A 22,125-nucleotide genomic window follows, 5' to 3' on the forward strand; every position below is an offset into this window, starting at 1 on the left:
TGTGTGCAGGGGTAGTTTCAGCCCAGAATTCTGCAGAAGCTGGGTTTAATGCTGATTTTTTTTTTCCAGTCATATATCATGTAGACATTAGTATTCCTAACGCAGCATATAATTAGCAAGAGGCAATATATTGTATGATCATGCACGTTAGCACTTAAGTAAAATAAAAAATGTTTCATTGTCAAATACAGGAAAAGCTAAGAATAAACCCATACCAGTTTTCCAGTTGAATATCTAAACATATTTTCCTTGTATCTTTCATCTTTTTATCAGTTTTGCACCACAGATATCTCTTTCAATCACATACCCAGCAAGTGAAACAATGCTCACACCATCCCAGTGGCCCCTCACCAGTCAATGCCAACCATTCAGTAACTAGATTCAAGGTACAATTTTCAGTGCAAATCTTTGATCTTTAGAAAAGTGAAAAGGACATATAAATTTGTTTCTTATAACTTTCACAGTAGGAAAAGTTCTTCCTTTGTAGATTTACTTACCATAAAAATAATTCATCAATAAATGCAAGCTCTAGAAGCCTTGCCTTTGCACCAACAGAAGTTAAGGACGTGGCATTTTTATTAATTTGTCTTTATTGTTATTTTTTAAAGTAAACAGTTTATAGATAAATTTTGTGCTTGTCCGGAGTGGTTGTGGATGTGGAAGTGCTCAAGGCCAGGTTGGATGGGGCTCTGAGGAACCTGGTCTAGTGGGAGATTTCACATGGCAGGGCGTTGGAGTGAGGTGGTCTTTAGGGTCCCTTCCAACCCAAACCATTCAGTGGCTCTGTGATCTCAGGCTGGGAAAGGGAGCTGAGATCTCCACTGCTCCTGGTGCTCCCTCAGCCACGGGGCTGAATCGCTCCAAACACCAACCAGCTCTCTGTGCTGAGGAGATGGCAGCAGAGAAAGAAGAAATGTGAAATGTTCTACCAAACACCAGGGGGGTACAGTAGGAAGCTCACAACACTGTCCTGTGGAAACAAACCCAGGAGGGACATTTCTCCACCCACAAAGCTCCTGAGGGGAGCGACTCTCACCTCACAAGGAGGAAACAGGACAAGGACACACCTCAGTGTCTACAGCGTCCAGCTGTGCCCACAACAGAGACAACACAACCCTGCCAGAGATGGTATATTGTTCCAATAGAGAAAGAAGTCAATACACACTAAAAATAACTTATTACATACTGTGTATTTAAATCAGCAGTCAAATATACATTGAGATGTGCTTCATGCAAATGCCCCGCGGCACTCTGCCATAAAAACCATTTTTTATATACACACACACACATATAAATGTCACGCAGTATTTAAATGCTAAGTCTACCAAATGATTACTTCATTTACTCTTCTTGACAAACAAAACTCTCTGCTGGGAAAAGTCAATGAAGTTACAGCTGAGAATAAAGCCCAGCAAGACTCACAGCAATGCCAGCAGAGGAATACAGGAGAGATGTGATACCAGTTTAATTGGAAAACTTGTGCTTGAGGTGCCACAAAGTGACAAGGGATTGGAGGACAGGTTTTATCCTGAGCACCATGAACATAAAATATTGCTACCAGGCACTGACCTGCCTTGGACCAGACCTCTGTAGATATTAATGAGGGGATGGGAGATGCAGTGATGGAGACAGCATGAAGGAAAAACACCTGGAAAGTGCTAACAAGACATAACAGGGATGAGGAAAGCTGGCAAAATTATATGATTTTTTTCCCCTAGTTGCTAATGAAGAGAGAAATTTGCAGTGTTACTCTAAGAGAAATGAAGGGAGAGGGAAGTATTTGGCATGGGGAAGTGCCTTCCCTGAAGGTCACAGCTAATTAATGGTTGTGGGGCTCAGGAAGAATCCTGCTTTTGTGTGAATCCTGAATCCTTGTTCCTCGCCCATGGCCAATATCAGCTTTTTGTCTCTTGTTTCTCAGTAAGATCAGCTCACACTGGGAATGACTCTACAGGGGACAAACACCTCCAGAGTGTTTGGTGTCTATTTGATGTCCCCCACCACAGCCAGAGGAAATACAAAAGCAAGGAGGAAACATCCTTAGCTCCTCACACCTGCAGCTGCCAAAGCAGCTGTGATTTCTGTTACAGAAAAAAAAATTACTTTCCAATTTCCTTGAGAGATGAGCAAGTAACGGGTCTGAAAGGAGTTTCACAGCTCCCATCTGGCTTTTGTGTTTCTTCCTCAACTATTTCCAACCCCAGCTGCCTAATACTGACTGGGGGCAAGCCAGTGACCATACAGGTTTTGGGTGTGTGAGATTACAGACTCTCACAGCCTACCTGCATCACTTCCTGCAGTTTCCTTCTGCTCCACCAGTGATACCTCAGAGGATTCAGGGGTTAATGCTCCTCTGATAGGCAATACCCTAATCCTGTGCAGGTTCCCAAATTAAGACCAAAAAAAGTCTCATCACTGGAATTTTGTCTGCATCCTGCAAGAATTAGGTTTTCCCTGCTCTAGGTGTAAAGACCTGACTAGCGACAGAGCTTTGCTAAGGTTGTTCAGCTTTGCAGAGATCTCAAAATTCATCCACCCAGGACAAACTCAGGAGCAGAGAACAGGGGGAAAAATCTCACCTTCAGCCTTCTGTTTTGGGGAAGCAGCACAGGAGAGCCCAGCCCAGAGCTCTTCTTTTATCCCTTTATTTGTATAGAGGGATATTGTGTGGAGAAGAGGGGGATTGTAATGCCAAAAGAGATGAATGGCATCTACCAGGTTTTTTATTGAGGCTACAACATTGACCTATATCTGCTTTACAAAGGTGAAAAAACATGGATAGCTGTGTGGGTTGAGCAGGAGCATCTTCCTGCTGCCAGCTGGCAAACAGCTTGGGGATTACAGCATGAGGATTAATAGCCTTTGTCATTTGTAAGTGCAGATGCTAACCTTACTCATATGACAGACTGATCTTCTTTGGATTCTGTGCCTGTTTGCTGTTCCAGAAAGATGACCTTGGGCTGCTGTGAGAGACAAAATATTTACACTTTCATTTCTTAGGGCCCACAGCGTAGGCTGCAGGAAGACACAAGCTCACTGTGCACTGAATAAAAAAGCTGTGTGCCTTCAGCAGAGCTGGAGCTCAAGAGTCCTGCAGAGAAACTGGGTTTCAGCTCAGGCTTGATGCCACTGCAGCCTGGCTGTGCTGCTTTCTGGAGTCAGGAGTGAGCAAATTCCCAGCTCCACAGCAGCACAAGCACACCAAGAGCCTTCCCCTCCTGCCTCTCTTCCCCCACCACCACCCTCCCACCACTGCCTGGGGTTTTCATTTCTTGCATGACAGCTTGTTAAATCCTCAGCAGATCCCAAATAAACACCCAGGCCAGCTCTGTGGAATTATCTTGGATGCCTCTCCAAGCTTTAGGATCTGTCATCTTCTGGCTGCTTGTATCACAGAAGCAGATGAGCTCAGAGCCAACACTGCTTCCTGGGATAGGAGAATGTATTTGTTGGGGTATCACATGCTGGAGGGAAAAACCTGCCTCATTCAAAGTGTGAGCTTCTCTACAAACCCTGGCTGCTTTGTTTCTTCCCCTCAAACCATAGCTGCAAACATCACACTTAGCACATTTTAAATGGAAAGAGGATGTTCCTGCATACTAATTCCTGCAGGCTCCGTTGTCCTTTTGCAGAGCACAATGCCCATGAGAAAAGGAAGAAAGCAAATACAAACCAGGATCTTTCTTCTGTCATTAACTTGGTCCACACTGAGGGTGTCACTCTGTAAATATTTAAGTGTCACAGCCCAACCAACAAACTTCAAACTCCACAAGTGGACAAGAGAGCAGGGAGGCAAGATCTTGATCAGGAGCATCACAACTTTGGGATGACCCCTCTGGGAGGGGATAATATGATGGAGAAGGCCAATTCTTTGCTCAGCCTTTCAATCCACCTTTCATGCTGAAGGGCAGAAGGCAGGAGAGATGAGAGGGAGGCAGAGAGATGAAGTGCTGTGATCACACAGATTAAAAATGATGATAAATATGGGAGTGGAAAGCAAGCACTGCAGGCACGCCAGCTCCAAGGTCACTGCCAGCTCCAGCTGAAGGGGAAAATGAAATGCCACCAGAGGAAAAGCCTGCTCCTCTGCCAAGCTGCCACCTTCAGCTTTATGCTGGGGAAATGATCAATAGCAGCTGGCAGCCTTTGGATCTGTGCATCCAGGAACTTCAAACGCCATCCATGACTGAAGATCAGTCAGCTTTGTAAAGCACCAAATAACTCCTCGGGATCTGCAGCCGCTAAAAATACACCCAAGCATTGTCCACCTACCCGGGAGCTGCACAGCCCACTCTGCCCCTGGAGGGAAAGGCGGACGAGGCAGAGCAACAGCAACCAGCAGGCCACAGCAGGGTCCAGCTAATTAAAGACACTGGCAAAAAGGAAGCCCAGACAAATCAAAGGATGTGGAAGATGATCCAGATAAAGCCTCTGCAAATGGGCACTTCAGTGAGCCATTGCTGCAGCTCAGTGGGCTAAAAAAGGAACTGGTTTCTGTGGGCATCAGCTGAAGATCACCGTTATTATGGGGAGTATAAACACGGTGAGATCACTCTGTTTTGTTGTCAATAAACATGAAAAAAGGAAAAAAGCAGCAGAGAGCTTGGCAGGACGGGGCCATGGTGGTTGGGGAGAGAACAAGGAAAGAACAGCTGCAATCAGCTGAACAATGCTGTTCAAGATACAGAGATGTATCCAGGGAACTTGCCCATAATACTCTGGGCCAATGCAGTTAATCCCTTTCCACATTTTCAGGCCTTTTTTTTTTTTTTAAAGACAATTCAAATAAACTATAAAGAGATTACAAACAGGGGTGTCAAAAGGGAACAAATTATCTTCGAAAACATCAATAATCTAGACCTGTAAGTTCCCAAGCATCCCAGAACCAGGTTATCCATTCCTACTCTGCTGCCTGAAATCCCCATGGCATTCCCACAGCTGCTCTCCCCACCTGGAGCCCCACAGGAGCAGAGAGCATCAGCATCCACATGGAGAAGGCCAGGGGAGCACGGGGCCTACCAGCCATCCATGAGTCAAGTGAGAATCAGTTTTCCCAAGGAATGGAAAACCTCCTGGAAATTCAGCCTTGTCAGCCACTTCCAAGGGAAACAAGGGGTTAAAGCAGTGACTAAAAGGGCAGTGGTGTTTACATAAGAAAGACCATGAGCACAAGCCCAGTCTGTATCAATATTAGCAATGACTAATTCAATCTGTCAATGGGAAGAATTTACAAGAGCTTTGGAATATGCCAGGGCTGCTGCAAAGCCTCCATTTCACAGACAGTCAATAATGGAAGGAAAAATAAACCACAAAAGCAATAAAAATCCCAAAATATAGCTAGCAAACACGAGTACCCCCAGCACCTGGTTCATCCCAAGATTCCTAAATTTCTCCATTGCTTTAGTAGGAACATAAAGAACCCCACAAAAGCAATTCTCTCTTGGACACACCAAGAGTTTTGGCAGTAGCTCTAAAAACCCAAAGGTCCCACTGCCACAGCCCTTGCCCCCTCCCTCCAATATTTTCTGATAAAGGGTAAAATAAAAGGGTAACATGTGGCAGCAAGGACACAGCAACCTGCTTCCCCTGGACAGCAAAGTTTTAACACATGCTTAGGTATTGACTTACTCTAAGTAAGCCATTTTCACTTGCTTTTCTCTGACTCCAAAAACTCTACAATTAAATTATATATTAAAATTCAATTCCCTTAATGCCATATCTTCAGAGAAGATCTTAATGTGAAAACAGCATGGAAGTCCAAACCCAGTGTACTTCATTGTTTTTTTTAAATTATCTTTTTCATTAGGATTTTTTTTTAATCATGCTGTTATAAATCTGGGTTATCTCCAGTTCACTGCTGAAATGTATTATGAACTTACACTTTTTCCTTAGCTAATCATGAAACTTAGGCAAGGCTTTGCAGGTTCAAGAAGTTCTAAAGAAAATCTCAGCACGTTTATTACACCCACACATTCCAGGTAATAAAATTAATTATAAACACTTGCATATACATTTTATGCAATTCAGGACAAAAGATGGAGAGATTGGAAAACAACTAGAATCAACAAATGCACCTTTTAAATTGGGCTGTTTCCTCTACTTTTTTTTTTCTTTTCTTTTTTTTTTCCCCAGCAGAAAAGCGTATGATAAATGAAATTCTATTGTTCTGGTCACCACTCAGATATTCACTTTTTCTCGCATTGGTAATGCAGCAGCTTTGGCAGTGCAGTCAAGAACTCATTTGCTGGGTGAGCTGCATTTGGGTTGTGCCCTGTTTTGTGTTTCAAAGCCCCAGTAGTGCAAAGCAGATGTGCCAGCTTATCTAGACAATGGAGGAAACCCTCCTGCATAGGATACCCACCAGTCTCCCTGGAAAAATGATGCTCAGACAGGTGATAAGAAGATACAAAAACGTGGTCTGTAGAATAGCTTGTATCACCTGTAGCAGAAGTGCTTTTCTGCAGATTATTCTGTCTGCCTCCTGAGGCCAGACAGAGCCTCTGTGACACCAAGTGATAACTGTGAGTGTCACAGCAGTGCCCTCAGGGCCTGTCTAGCCTGGGTGTGACAAAAACCAGCACCAAGGACCAATTTTGGTCAAACAGCCAGTGCCAAAATTTGCATCAGTTAGATTTGCACAGCACCATTGAAGTAAAGGAAGTGGCTGTGGTGCAGGAGGAGGCAGAATTTGGTGCCAGGTCTCTGTAAATGGCAAAAACAAACCATGAAGTGACTCAGTAAAGACAAACCTCTTCAGCAAAATATTTCCTGTGTCTTGCTGTCATCAGCAGGAGTGGAGAAAAGACAGTCCTCCCCTAGAGAGTGTGGGGAATGGGAGATTGGGCAGCTGATAGCATTTGGAGATCTCAGCACCTCACTGCCTACATTCCACTGAGGAGGAACATCCTCCTTTGTGTCACACACAGCACTGCAACAACAACCACTTAGCCAAGCAGCAGACTGAGACACATCCTCCATCCATCATCTCCACGACTTCAGCTCACAGAGACAGGAAAAGAGATTAAAATGGAAAAGGACAGTGTAGTCTGAAAAGTAACCACGTGACAGCGTCATCACCTCATCCAGCAAGGCTGCTCCTTGCATTGCTCTCAGCTGGAGGCAGGAAGAACAATTCTTTTCTCCAGTGCTAGTTCAGCAGAGCCAGCAGCCCCTCTGGATCCTACTCCTGGCCTGCAAGAGAGCTCCTTCCCCAGGTTAGGTGACATGGTCTGGCATCCTCTACTGCTCAGCATGCCAGAACCAGTCCCCTTCCCTATCCCAAGGAGATATTACAGGAGTTTTGAAGAAGAGCCCTCAGCAAACCGAGTAGTGCTGTGCTGAATCACAGAAAAACCACAGGTCTGAAGCCCTCTCCTGTAATGCTCACAGAATGTTTTTCTGAATGAACCTCACTTCTAAAGATCACATAAACACATGGGCAAAAGGATGCAGAAAGGAGTGATTCAGGCACAAAGGTGGCTGTGCAGTTTGTTCTGGTCTTTTTTTGGTATTTGTGATGACAGAAGCCATAACTTCAAGTAAACATCTAAACATGCATTGTATAATGCAATATAAAACTGATGCTTGTTATCTCTTGTGCAAACCTATGTCAATGCAGGCTAACAGGTGCACAGGGTGCCTAATTAAAAATACCAGTAGTATTTAGTCCTTATATCAATTGTTAGTACAGGAGAACAGTAGGAATGTCTAGGCACTTGAAAGTTGACAGAGAATTCAAGAGTGCTTTCTCATGCTGACTGAAAAATATATCATCCAGTCTACAGTGGTATCAAATACTTATTTCTAGGACTTAGAAACATGATAATAAAAGAGAGAGGATGTGATCTGCATGCAGGTTAGCTTTTTTGTGAGCTATCTGCGTGGCAAGAATATTTGCAAACTTCATTAATATAAATAAGGGAGAAGGGGGAAGTGAGAGTTTACCCCAGAAGAAAACAGCATCACATCAGAATCAGTCTGTGGTGATTATGCCAACGGAAAAAATGAGGAAGACAATGTCCAAGGAAAAGATTTTCCAAGTATTCCCACTGCTTCTCACTAGGGTTGATTATGTGGATGTAAAAAATGCAGGGCAAGCTGGTAAGGCAAGAACTAAACTTGCTTCCCAGGCCTTGCCACCTTTGATACCTACAGTGAGCGGGCAGGTTAAAGCTGTGCTCCCTGCCAGAGCTGGTTTCTCTTTCAGAGAACAAGGGGAGCCAGCCAGCCCTTGGTGCCAGGACCTGCAGGCTGCCCTGGTCCCCACTAGGACTCCAGCAGCGTGTGCCACCTGCAGACCTGTGTCCCCTGTGACTCCCTCATCTCCTGCCAGTGGCTCTGCTCCTCCTCCCCGCTGCTGCTCTGGCCCATGGAGATCCAGCCAACCATCTCCTTGCGCTTCATGCTGCGCCTGTTGTAGATGGAGATCAGCAGGGTGACGTCTGAGAGCTGGAAGAGGGCGACCTGGAAGATGAAAGTCTCCTTGTAGACAGGGTTGGGCTGTCCCCGGCGGATGGAGGTCTTGCAGCGAGACATCTCCTGGCCCACCGAGTTGCGCAGGCAGAGCTTTCCGTAGGTGTCTAAGACAAAAAAAAAAAAAAAAAAAAAAAGGAAATGACATGTTTGGGGCAGGTGACAAGCTAAATGAAAGTCCCAGGCAGTCAAAAAACACACCCCAAAAACCATCCAAGCAGAGCAGTTTGCAGTGAACAGCAGATGAGGGCTGGATGGCGCTCATGGTAAAATCCATGGGATGAGAAGCAGAAGATGAAAGCATCTCTGGGACTTTCTCATATTCAGCTGAGGAGAAGAGAAAACTGATGCATGTTTCAGCCCCACTCTGTTACAGCATATATCACAGTTGAGACAGCCATGATACCCAGAGTATCCCCATACAATTTCAGAAGGCTTCAGGCACCTGCCCATACAGAGTAACATCATGTCACTTCAGAAGACTGCTTCTCTTGTTCTTTAGCCCACCCTTTTATACCCCTCACGTTCATGCCCCTGTGTGCCCTCTGTTCCCTTTGGTGGTTGCTCAGTGCCCCTGGGCACTCCATGGCTCATTGCTGTCAGTGCTGCTCACAGCTGTGCCCACAGGGATGAGGCTTGGCCATCCCACTCCCAGTCACCACAAACTGTGGGCCTACACCACTCTCTTGGAAAGAACAGGATATCAGGTATCCAGTCCTAGAAAACCTGTCTAAGCAAAACTGTGAGCATCTCCATGGATTCTCCACTTCAAATGGTGTCTCCACCTTCCCTTCCTGTCCCTCACAATCAAGCTTCATTGGGGCTGTCTACCCAGGCTTCCCTCAGCTGCCCTTGCCTTTCCACCACTCTCTATGATCTATTGCTTGAGATACCAAAAAATAAGCATCTTAAAAAGGAGGGGCAAAAAAACCTACATAAACAGTGAAATTATTTGGTCTCCATAATAGTTTCATATTTTTTGCAAATTCTCATATTACTTTTTTGGTGGGTCAATTTTATTTACAATTTAAGTCCATACAAGTGGTGAAACATATTTAGCAAATACAAGGAAGGGATGGTCCAATTTAGTGCTCCTACTCTTTAAATCCCTGCTGCCTCCTGTATTAATCAGTTCTCCTCTTTTGCATGGTTGATAATAACACTGTGGTGTCAGAGCTCCCAGGGCTCCACAGACCCAGCTCAGTGTAAGTTTTCACCTTGCTCTGCACATGACAGTGACAGATTGCTTGGCTAGACAAGTCCTCTGCTAACCTCTCCATAATCTGTGCCTGGGTTCCTGCAAGTGAGTATTATTTCAGAGTGTGCTGAAGATAGGAAATAAATAACAAGCCTCCATCTCTTGTCTGCAGCATTTCTGTCCTCTTCTGTTCCCGTTTGATGTGCTATTTTACGCACTTATCTACTGAGCAACACAAGGTGTGAAATTACACTTCAGGTGTGAAAACACTTCCACGTCTCCAAAGCAGGGCTTCCCGCTCCTCTCAAACTGTTCCACTGAAAAAGCTGTCAGGAGGCTGACAATCAAGGAGCAAATTGTGAGCCTGCACAGCTGTACAGCTATCAAGTTACTGCGGGGAAAGTTCAGCCCAGCCATTAGATGGGGGTGCCAGCTTGGCTCCCAGCCTAACGCTGGGGATGAAGAGGATCTTGCCAGCAAAGACCAACTTGTCACACAGAAAGGAAAAACTTTGATTCAATTTCCTGATTGTGTCTGGGAAGGGGAAAAAAAAAAACTTTACTGAAAGGTAGACTGATTTCCACTGTAATATTCAGTGTTGAGGGACTGAAATCTGTAACAACTTCAGGCCCATCAGGAACACAAAGCCCAAGAGAGGACCCTCTGTTCCAGCTTGACTCAATGTGAAACCAGACACAACTCCTACAGTATTTGTAGGGATGTCACTGTACTTGGCACTGACAAACCACAATGTGCACTGAAACATTCCTCATGCGTAAGTCCTGGCTGCTGGTCTAGACTGCAAGCAACTCCCTGAAAATAAAGATAAGTTGGGGTTTTATGATTTTTTTTAATGTGTTCATCTTTCTTTTTCTTTTTTTTTTTCTTTTTTTTTTTTTTTTCTGAAAATGGGATTTCAAAATTTTGGAAGAACTCCACAAGGTTGATTTTTGAATACAAACAAGCAAATAATTAGTACAATTCTTTGTTTGAACTTCAAAATTTTTCTTTCTTTTCACAACCAACCCAGCATTACCTTCCTACGCTATTTTAGGGAAAGGTGTCCCACACATGCCTGCATCTCTTTTTCTAAGAAGATAGGGAAAGCACTGAGGTCTAGATTTTACTTTTAGTATACCTTGCTGTCATACTTCCTTCTGACTTTCACCAGTACTGGCAGCTCAGGTGAGATTCATCACACCTAACTGCAGGAACAGTGCCCAAAGGAGTCAACCAATTAATAATCCAAAAAGCAGATGCCATAATTCAGCACTGATCTAGCAGACAGTGATACCTGTACAGATGATTTAGGTGTTAACACTAAAGCAAGTGCCACAGCTAAAGCACCTCATGGATACTGTTTCAGCATGTCCCAGTTAATTTTGTAGGCAATGAATGGATGGGTGTCTTACACTCATAAACTCCAGGATGTCACATCCCTGACTGAGGCCTCAGCTTCTGCGAAGGATAACACAGCTGGCTTTGAGGAAAATGAGCAGCACACCACCAATGAGTTGAAGCCAGAAAAGTTGGTTTTTTCTTTAATATATGTCAGATTTCTACATAATTCTGCACCAAGACCCCACCTGTGCAGTACCAAGGTGGGTGGGGATTCTGCATGTATCATCTGGATCAGGCTGGAAGGAGACTGTGCTCAGGGCAGAGCTAATACCAGGAGCCCTATTCACCCCCAAGAAAGCACAGGCACAAAACCAGTGCAAGTCACAACTAAATCAGGCTGCTAATTCTCCTCAAGTTTATTCCACTGGGTGTATGTTACCAGCCAAAAGAATCAAGCTTGCCTGAACAGAAATAAAAGAGTAGGTGTGGATCGTATATTTAGCATCTGAAATTTGCTTTGCAGAGTTGGTACATACGAGGCTGAGCTGTTATTCTGCTTCACTAACTAAATTTTAAGATTGTAGTTTTCCCTTCCTACATTGTGCTCTTTGCAGCATCTTTTTGGGTATCTCCTCAGAAAACACAGCTTTTCTTGTGATCCAGTCTTGTCCTCTGGGATGGAAAGCTCTCCCCTCCTGTTGACTTTGCCAAAGAAAATCCATCCCCAGTTACACAGTGATATTAGTGGAGCTACAGCAAGGATGAACTTGACGATTTACTGAGGAATATATGTGTAAGAGCATCTATTCATTATGAAGGCAAACATTTTCCACCTAATTACATGCTCAGGTTCAGTAATGGCCTCATTACCGTGTGTCTCAGCACTCTGTGCTCTTCACAGTGTTTACTTTTGTGCCACCTCCATCAAGCACAAAAGGAAAAGAGATTAGGGCTGACATTCTTTAAAATGCCTAAGTGCTCACCTTCTGTTTAGGCACCCGTCTCACTGACATGAGGAAGAGTGAGACCTCTAAATATCTGGGAGTGTCTGAGCCTGCAGCTTGCCCACGGTTGCACAGAAGTCTGTGAAGATTCAAGAACAACGTCTAATTTTGCCACGACCAATTTTAGCACCCCATCTACCAGGCTCTCCTTTCCATACAGGTTTTGGAAGAGAAGTTCTTGCTGCATTCAGAGCATTTTTACTCTGAACTTATCTTGCCTCTCTCGTATGAGTGGACTGAACAATGTCCACGTATACATAAAATATCAACATCTCAGCATTTAATACTAGACTGAAAAGCACTAAATCAAGGAATGCTGTAATAAGCCAGACACATTTTGGGCTAGTGCTGCATCCTCTTACTCTAGAGGGCTGGACAAACCTCTCCTCGTGCAGACTGCTCTGTCTCCATCAACCATCAAACACCTCTGGAGAGCTCATCTGCAAAGGCAATCAGTTTTTCCAGGATTCTTCTAATGACCCATTTCTGTCATGATTCTTCTGAGGGAACTAACTGATAATGACAACTCAGGGGAATAATCAACTGTAATTTATGCATTCCTGGTTTTGGAGCAGGGACCATAGCGAGCCTTCTGCTTTCACTTACACTGAGCACCACCATTATTAGTAAAGCTGACCCGTGAGCAAGAGCACTGCAAATACAAAAGCATCCAACCCCCTGCTTGAATTTATATTTAGAAAGGAAGTAAACAACCAAAGACTCCTGACCCCTCACGTCTGAGGACTGCAGGGTACCGCACAGCGTCGTGCGGACTTTCCCACCCGCGCTCCAGGCGAGCTAGCTCATTTCCAAAAGCAGGATAACCATGTCAGCATGCTGCAATCCAGACTAATAACAGCCACAGCAGAAGAAAGCCTTGGGCCTGGAGCTTAATTTCCCCCAGCTGGCAAGCCCACGCTCCCAGCCTACATAATAAACGTGGCAAAGCAGCCCCAGAGCTCGACTCTGTGCTGCTCTGTACAGGCAGCTCGACGTGAGGGCTCAGTTTGAGGCCCAGAAGACCATTAGGGCTGGCTTTGCCTCCCCTTTCAACCAGCAGTGGGGCAGAACACTGAACATTCACGCTCTGAGCCGGGCTCACTGCAGCTGGATCAGTAAAATAGGAGGGAGGAGGATTAGACCCAAGCTTCTGATCCCAACCCGTCCTCATGAAAGTCTGGATTAAGGCAGTTTATGGCCTACTGTATAAATCATACAAGAGCTGGGAGCTGCCTACTACATTGCTGAGAAGCCAACTTTCCTTTCCCTGTTCCACCAAGCCTCTTCTCAGGTTCCCTCTCCCGGGGCTGGCAGCTCTCTCACAAGGGAGAGGCTGGGATCTGGCAACCTTCACAACATGTGAGTCATCAGAGAACAGACCAGCAGTGCCTTTAATTTAAAATGCAGCAGAAAAGAATGCCCTGGTCCCTGGAAGCACTGTTCCAGAGGAGGAAATTGCTGGCATCAGTGACAGCAAGAGGGGCAGGAGATGAGGGCTCTCAGGAAGGAAAGCTCCTTCTGGAGCACCCAGAGCTCAGTTCTTCAGTGATGCTCCTCTGCTGCCCCAACACCCCATGTCCACTCCATTTCACAGCACCAGCCCTCTCCTGGGACACGTGTCAGGCTGCAGAGCCAGTTCAGTCCCCAGCCCTGAGGAGGTGCAGCTTCAGCCCGGGCTGACACAGCTAAAGCAGGGCACAGACACCTCTCGGGATGCACAGCGTGACTCTCCTCTAATAAGGGCATTTCTACTTTCCCACATTAATGCATTGCTGCTGCCTCAGAGAGGGGCTGGAGCTTTACCAGGGAAAGCAGGGATGCACACCTGCCCAGCAACGGGAGCAGCAGGATGTAAGGATGCTTAAGCCCGGCTTTTGTCACCTCCAGCAGCAGTGCCCACGGGCATGGCTTGATTACACAGCCTGTGATCAGATCTCCTGCAAACGCTGCTGCTCGGCACTGCCACGGCAGATTCCCGCTAAACATTCAGCTCCAGCTGAAATTTGGAGTTAGGATGAAATGGCTTTTTTCTTCTGCCTGTTTGGGGAGGGGAAGAATTTTCTTGTTCACAGCCATGGGAGTAGGAGCGTATCAGCATCCGTCCACTTCAAATGCAGTCCTTTGATTCAGAAAGATCTTCATTTCTGTACCGAGAAACTATCATGGACTGTGCTTTTCACAGACCATTTAGAAAACTAAAGCTATTGAAAACATTACTGGATAACCACCCACTATCCCAGGATGTCTAATTATTAGGGAATATCCCCCGCAAAAATCCCACAGTTGCTCCTTGAAAGTCCCTTTTTCACTTGTTTGACTGTGACACCTGTTCTCCTGAGCCTGCTCAGTCCCAGGCCCCGCAGGTGCTGGGGAGAGCTGTACCCATCCACCCAGTACCACACACAGCAATACATCCATGAAAATACCACACCATCATCCTGGTTCTCTCACAAATACTCTCGAATCTCCAGCGATTTTGTGACTCAAGAACTTCCTCAGCCAGAGGCTTTGTATTTAACAATCCTCTGTGGAACTTTCTCTGTGGATTTCTCCTGTGCTGCACAGAACTGAAGGAGGCTTCCAGCATCCATGGCATTCTGTAGGGAGGAATTTGACAGCTCAGGTGAAGAGCTGTCTCCCCTTCAGAACCTGCTCCCTCCTCGCTTCCTTTTACCATCCTCTGGTTTTGTATCAGAAGACAGTGAATTTCTTTCGTTAATTCACTTTCTCAATGACACTTAGAGACCTCTGTGAATCCACCCCCACCTCCTTTTGTTGTAGCATTGTAGGAGGCACAGTCTATTCAGCTGGAAGCTGCTCCCATTCCCCTGATTGTCTCCAACACTCCTCACCACATCTTTCCAGTCCTGCCATATTCTGTTCGAACAGAGGAAGGCAGAACTGCAAAAAGTGTTCATTACACCAGTGAATGTGTATTTACAATCAAATACCAATCTTTCATTTTGTCCACCTTAACTTTGGGGTTTTTTTTCACTACTATTCGTGACCCTTGAGTTGACATTTTCCTGCAGCTATTTACCATAAGCCTAATATTTCACTCCCAAGTGGCTCTGAGTCCATCCAGATCACATTTGAATTCCACCTGTGTCTCCATGCAATATCTTACACTCATCCACACTTCCTCTTCCACCTCACTGCCCAGCTGCTCATTACTGAGACATCCTCCTGGGGCTCCTTGCATCTGGCCTCATCTTTTCCACCCAGAACAAAGCTTCCTCAGCTGTTCTTATTATAAGCTTATTCCAGCTGTATTCATGGATGGGCAACAAGAATGTGCAGAAGGAGAGGTGGTTTTCTACAGTCTTACTGTCACTCACTGGCAAGCACTCAGCAGCAAGAAGCTTCCCAGCACATCTACTCCTCTGTTATCCAATGTCTGGAGGACTGAATCCATCCCAGCTTGCCCTGGCACAGATCCCTCTTCTATTACTGATGACATGGGAACATGAATCACAAAGCTTTAGGAGCTCAAGCAAGTTCCCTGTTCAGAGCAAGATAGGCAGGTTAAAAGTTAATTTATTTTATTCAGCTTCCTGGCCTGCTTTGAAGTAATTAAAGGAATTAACCTGTGCCTTTGTTCTCCAGGAATGTAACAGGGGTAATAACTTTTCTTCCCTCAAAAATAAGCTGATAAAATAAAATCCACTAATGGCTTTCAAGCACTCTGATCCCAGAGCAAATAGGATCCTAATGTAAAGATCCTCATTTTCCTATGGGAACGTTTCTGTACTTGTTGGCATTGTTACCTGTGGCTCAGATGCTGTTTGTTTTCAGACAAGTCTTTACTTCAAGAATTTCTCCTGTTCCCCATAGAAATCCTGATAGCTTGCTCTCTCCCCTCCTGTCTTTTCCAGCATCAGTGCTATTGTATTTGTTTAATGGGGTTAATATGCTGCTGGTATAATAATGATCATGCACGGATGCAATTATTATGTGTGATTAATTCTGCAGCTGCCAAAAAGCTTGGAGGACTTTTCTTAGGCAAGGGAATAACTTCACAATAGTTCTTCTCACATCACATTACACGCAGACATAAACCCCAAAAGAAATGCAGAAGGGAACAGAAGGAAGACTGGATTAGAGGAGACAGAGCTGCCCCCAGCAGAGCAGCTGATGAAGGTTTAGCATCACATGGGCAGACACATTTCTGTGCTTTGTGCTTATGCACTGACTAGCTCAAATGATTCCTGGTCCATCTCTGTGATCCCAAGGTATTACTTCCATGCACATAGTATGTAACTGGTTATAAATTTTTAAAGACATTTCTGCCAGTGGTGTAGCCTTCTCTTGCTGATTTTTTTTTTTTTTAATAATAAACACCCTTTAAATGAACACACTGCATTTTGTTTTAAGAAGATACAAGACCACAGACCAAAATATGAACTCCTACAATGCTAGCACAGGTTAATGATTTTTACAAGAAGCAAAGAGAATGAGGTGCACTGCACACAAGCCATTAGCACTAAAATACCAACAGTGTCCACATCTGCCAAAGCTGTGGATGCTTTTCTGCACGAGGCTTTTTGGCACAGCCAGATAATTTATGGTCCGATGCTGGAGCCACACTCTTGAGTGCTCTTAAGTGCTCTGAGTGATAATGGATCTATTTGTGTGATCAGGGAATGTAGGCCTAGGCCTGTAACTCAGCATGTTCCCCAGAACAATACCTGGACACTTATCTTTGACCAAACTATGCTTAAATCCCACATACATGTCCTGAAGAGAAGACACTGCCTGCACAGTTTCTCCAAGCTGCCCAGCTGTTTTCTAACCCATTTATTACCCACATAAGCAACCATGACTTTGACATTTACCTGACTCTGTTGAAAGGCTCAAGTGAAGGAGAAAATGTGCCCAGGAAACACTGAGACATGCACCATCTCCCTTTTCTTTATAAAACCATCTGTTTCAGCCTCTGCAGTCTTTAACACCTAAAATCACCAATGCCCCAGTCCAGTTCCTTGTTCTGCACAGAGAAATCCCTGTGCAAGGATGCCAAGAAGGCAGCACACATGGTGTGGGTCTACAGGTGGCAGAGAAGGTCAAGGTGGGCAAAAAGCACAGCTGGAGACTTTGCTGTTGTTCAAAACTCCTTTGCCATTCCTAAAAGCTGACAGGACCACATATGGGTCCTGTACAGGGTCTGTATATCCAGGGCTGGGAATGGAGAGGAATTCTGCCCCTTCAGTCTTACCATAAATGGCTGCCCTGAATAGCAGTTTAGGCTTGCTGTTTAAGTGTTCCACGGTGCTATTATGTCCAACATTTCCATGATACTTTAAAGAAATCACTCCCTCTGAGCCTTGAACAACAGAACTTCAAATAGGACCTATTTAAGAAAACACAAGGGCTCTTTGCTCACCCTCCAGAAAGGGGCTCAGCACTTTTAGCTTCACTTTGTGAAGGACTTATTGAGCATCTCATTCAGCCAGCAGCATGTTTCAGACAGAAACAAACTGCTCTGCAGTGCCTGGGGGTTATCAGTGAAGTGCCACTCCAGCACCGAGACAAGGGCTGGTTTCCTTCCTTCTTTTTAATTTCTTTCGGTTTCTGCTTCACTGGGTTTTCTTTTTCTCACCACACTACTGGGGGCTTTACAGGCACAGAAGAACAATTCAGACGGCAGAAGCAACAATGTGACTCAGAATAAAAGAAGCAGATTTTGATAGGTTCAGAGTTTGCTTATAATAATTTATGGATTTCTGTCTTTCACTTAAAAGTTGATCTAGCACTGAGAGACATTGGTCTGACACTGGTCTGTATCATCTGGATACAGGAATGATGAAATTTCATTTATGGGAAAATGAAGTGGACATTATAGATGCCTAAAAATTAATTTGGACCTATATTGGGACTACTTTAATTTAATTTCTGAGAGTAAAACTTTGGGATGTATCTATTCTGCAGCATATATAAACAGGAGAGCTCTCCTGCTGGGGCATGGTTGCCTTAGTCTACCTTTATTTTAAATTATTAAAAAAGATCCCAACTTAAAATCTTTTATTAAACATGTACATGCAAACAAGAACATGCCTTTAAATAACCCACGTGGAGAGGTATCCTGTCACAGCTAATAAAAGACAGTGAGGGCTGCACAGGCTGAGGTCAGGGGTTTTACTGTTGCACAGACTTGCCCTTAATTCTCAAGGGACTGACTGATGACAGATTATTTCTGTAATCTACCTCTGTATAGTTTAGCGTAAAACCTGAGTTTTCACATCCATGTACTGAAATATTTCATAAATATTTTGCTAGATCTGAACCAAAGAGCAGAGCATCTTGCAGAAGCAATTTCAGTGTTTTGCAGCTCGAGATACTCTGTCAAATCCAGAGAAGGCAAGGAACTGCCAAAGGTTTGCCTACTTTGACAAGCAGGCACACATCACAGAAAGCAAACAAAAAGGTTGCTTCACCTTGCCATTAGCTGCTGGTTTCAGACAGGAGGCAAAAGGACAGCAGGAGATGAACGAAGCACCCCTGTTCAACCCCTGAATGAGGCAACCAGCAGCAAACTGTGCCTGTGACTCCATCTCTGTCATGGACATTACCAGCACCATCCTTCTCCAGGATTTACTGCAGCTCAGGAGCCAACTAAACCTACCTTGAGGCAATTTCCATTTTCCCCTTTAGGACTGGAGGAAGGGAACTCAGCTGTTGCAACAACTTTCAAGTCTTCTTTCTGCGGAAGATTTCCTTGTGCAGCAGCCGAGGATTCACGGCAGGAGGGTCCCCAAAGAGCCCAGAGCACCAGCTCACCCAGCACTCAGCAGCACAGCAAGGGACCAAACCAAGTGTAGCCTTGGGAAACACTTAATGGCACTAGGCAGGGCCTCTGTGGGTCACATGGTAACATTTAAACACTTGGAAAGTGCTTCTCGCTTTTTTTTATGGATCTGCTGAGAATTCTGTGCTTTGGGTACAGCAGCACTTTTGCCATAATCAGATATTGTAAAGGTTTGAGGAATAAAGCAGACATTCTGGTATTATTGTCCCATCAGCTGGGCCTTCAGATGATTCCCTGCAATTGCCCTGTACTATTTATCAGCACATGGATCAGAAATAATGCTTAATTTTCAATAATGCTTAATTTTCAATCAAGTACTCTGCAAGGGAGCCCAGCTCAGAAACGCTCTAGTTGAGTACCTTGAGGAAGAAAATAAAAAAGCAAATTTTGGCTCAATGGCGCTATTTAATAGCAGTGAAAGTACTTACCAGGTGGCCTATTAATTGCAAGGTTTCGGAAATGGCTGCCTTTGATCATCTCCACTGCCAGCCTCCCTGTAGTGGCATTGTATGACAGTCCCACGAGCAGCTCTGGCACCCCTCCATGCGACAGGGACTGTGTTGAGGAAGCGCTATCACTGTGAGAGATTGCTGACAGACTCAGCTGAGAATCTGCACTCTGCAGGGAAAGAGCACTGAGAGAATTATCAGGACATTCACCACCCCTCCCCCCCTTAATTTGTATCTTGTGGCCTCGTTTAGTAAGATCTCTGCTAAGAAATTACAATAACTGAGAATTAATTATGCTGGGGCACCAGAAGAATCAGAGCATCACTTTTACAGAAACACATCTCTGAACTTGCTCTTTAAAGACGAGGAACTCTGAGCAAAGTGTTATCACGAGTGTAAATCAAAGCCTCTGAGATAAGCAAACACCCTGCTACACTAATACTCTGTACATCTCCTTGATAATGGCTTTTGGATGGAATACACTTTTCAGTTTGGCAGGTTTTGGCCGTGTACTGTGCATTTTCTTACTTTCTTTCCTTGCTTCCACAACTCTTTCACTATTCTCCATTTCACCTGAAGTAGGATGTTTTATTCATCTCACGTGCACAACCCCTCTCCGAGCTTTTTGTAGACAATGAATCATGACAGAGCTCATCTACACCAATTGATTGGCATAGCCAGAGCTGGATACAACTGTGATGTGTGTGGAAAACTAAGAAGCAGCACAGCCAGTTCCTCTTCACATGACCCAGCTCTCCACTTCCATCTGTCATGTAGAAGAACATTACTAAGCATTTCTGGCAAGATGGAAACTGCACAGAGGAGATCCACAAGCTGGTATCTGGGGCCAGATGAGGTAGCTTCTGCACTGGCAGTACCAACACAGTGGTGCACAAGAACCACTGCCCTTATTGGAATTAAGTCTAATTATGCCTTGGTGGTTCCCAGACCAATATGCTGTATCTGAATGGCACAGCATGTGGTGAGTAGTGCAGGTGTCGTGCATCCAAATTATTTTGTATAAGCTTGCTAGCTGAGCTGTTAGTAAAACACAGCTTTTTACAGGGAAGAAATGCCCTGAGCTTCCCCTTCCCTGATAGGGGACAGCAGGTCAGATCCTCCAGTCACACTCTGACAGCCCTGAGTGAATGAAAGGCTTCAGGAACACCATATTCACCAAAACCCAAAAAATTTTGTGGACTCCCTCTGTCCTTCATCAAACTTACACTCAGGTTACTCCGTGGCTCCAAGAGCAGTGTCACCTTCACTTCCCCTTCCTGGCTGATGCCTCTCAGGTAGAACAGCTGCTCCCCCATCATCTTCTCCCCAGCCACCTTGTGCACGGCGTAGAGGCGGAACCGAACGGCGTGGCTGCTCAGCTCCTGTGGCTCCAGCTTGCTGAAGGTGATTTTGTCCTGGAAGACGGGGACGGGTCCTCTCTGCACGCTGGTCTTACCCCTCTGCTTCTTGCCCGGCATCAGAACCGCGTGCACCTGCCAGGTGTTCACCCCGCTGCGGTCCTTGTCTGGGATGTCCCTGGCCTCCAGGACAGTGGCTGTCAGCTTTTGGCTTGAGGATTTGTAGGTGAAGATGACATCCAGGTCGCCACACTTGCTGATGGGCTCGTGGGCACAATGGTGAGCTGGCACAGTGTTCACTTCGTTGTGCTCCTGCAAAGAGAAGGAAGAAGTAAAACCTCCACTGGAGTTCAACTGCCTCTGTGGTTCCAATTCCAATTAAAAAGAAATTGTTCTCCTCACTTGTGCCTGCAAGAATAGTTGCTGTGTGAAACATGGATCCAAACTGTTTCTGGAAAGGCCAGTGATAGTTAATTGCCTGATTTTGTGTAATAGTCCCCATACGCTCTAGTAAGAAACAGCACTTGTTGAAAGGTTTCCAACAAAAAGTTTCATCAATATTTAAGTGTTTTGCAGGAGATGGTTAATTTGGCAAACATTCTACATAGAGAAAAAACTAAACAAAGAAATTTTTACATTTCATTCATGTCAATATTGAGGCACTAGCAAAACAATTTGACCTACTTAACCTGTTACTTTGAACGTACACTGGAATTGCTTTTCAAGGTGGGATTTTTTACATTATTAAAATCAAGCAATTCAGCCAAACCTGCTAACTTTTTTAATATTTTGTTCTGCTAGAATTTTTTTTAAAAATTAGGCACTATGATTAACATGAAGAGGAAATCACCATGTCAGAATTTCTTGTGGAATGGAAATTCCATTTCTAGATGCTAACCCATAATTCAATACTTTTCCTACGGCTAAAGCAATGATAATGGGGATAAGCAGTCTGATTAAATACGTATTGATTCTTTATACCCTTCTAAAATCTCTCAAGAGAAGCATCTGTTCCTTCTGTTCAGTTTGCGTACTAATACATTCAGAATAAAAATTCAAAACAAACAATCACAACATGTGCAGACCAATTCACACACAATCTTTTACCTACTTTTAAAACAAAAACCATCTTGATAAAACAAGATAAAACCATGGATGCTCACCTTACCTTTTGCTGAGTGGGTGTGTGGGTTTCTGTTCAACAGTGCTTTTTTATCTTAGAGCTAGAATGTGCTTCATATGATAAAGGGGTTGCTATAGTGATCAATGATTTGTATTTAAACACGAGTATACACTGTACTAGGGAAAGATTTTCAGTTAATAGCCAGAAGGTGAATTAAGGCCTGTCACCAGCATCTGAGTCACCCTCCTCCTCAAACATTTATCTTCTTTTCACATTTCAAGTAACACTTCTTTCCAGCACAGGAGTCTTTTTGTTCAGAGAACAGATGATGGGCCACGGGAAGTCTGGTGTTAAGTCCTTTCAGAAGTGTCTGGG

At 44.6% G+C, this 22,125-nt stretch overlaps 1 protein-coding gene across 13 annotated transcripts in view; it reads right to left on the reverse strand.

The window, feature by feature from the left end:
• Positions 1–1,171: 1,171 nt before the first annotated feature.
• SYT16 (synaptotagmin 16) overlaps positions 1,172–22,125 on the reverse strand; it is a 104,220-nt gene continuing 83,266 nt past the window's right edge. For all 13 annotated transcript variants that reach the window (XM_064422943.1, XM_064422942.1, XM_064422936.1 and 10 more), the window contains 3 exons: positions 20,496–20,939; positions 19,249–19,438; positions 1,172–8,579 (listed from right to left, as the gene is read on the reverse strand). In XM_064422943.1, the coding sequence (XP_064279013.1) occupies positions 8,266–8,579; positions 19,249–19,438; positions 20,496–20,939 (948 nt within the window). In that variant the 3' untranslated portion in view covers positions 1,172–8,265. The remainder of the gene's footprint in view (positions 8,580–19,248; positions 19,439–20,495; positions 20,940–22,125) is intronic.

The sequence above is a fragment of the Passer domesticus genome, chromosome 6, assembly GCF_036417665.1.
Source record: "Passer domesticus isolate bPasDom1 chromosome 6, bPasDom1.hap1, whole genome shotgun sequence".
NCBI lineage: Eukaryota > Metazoa > Chordata > Aves > Passeriformes > Passeridae > Passer > Passer domesticus.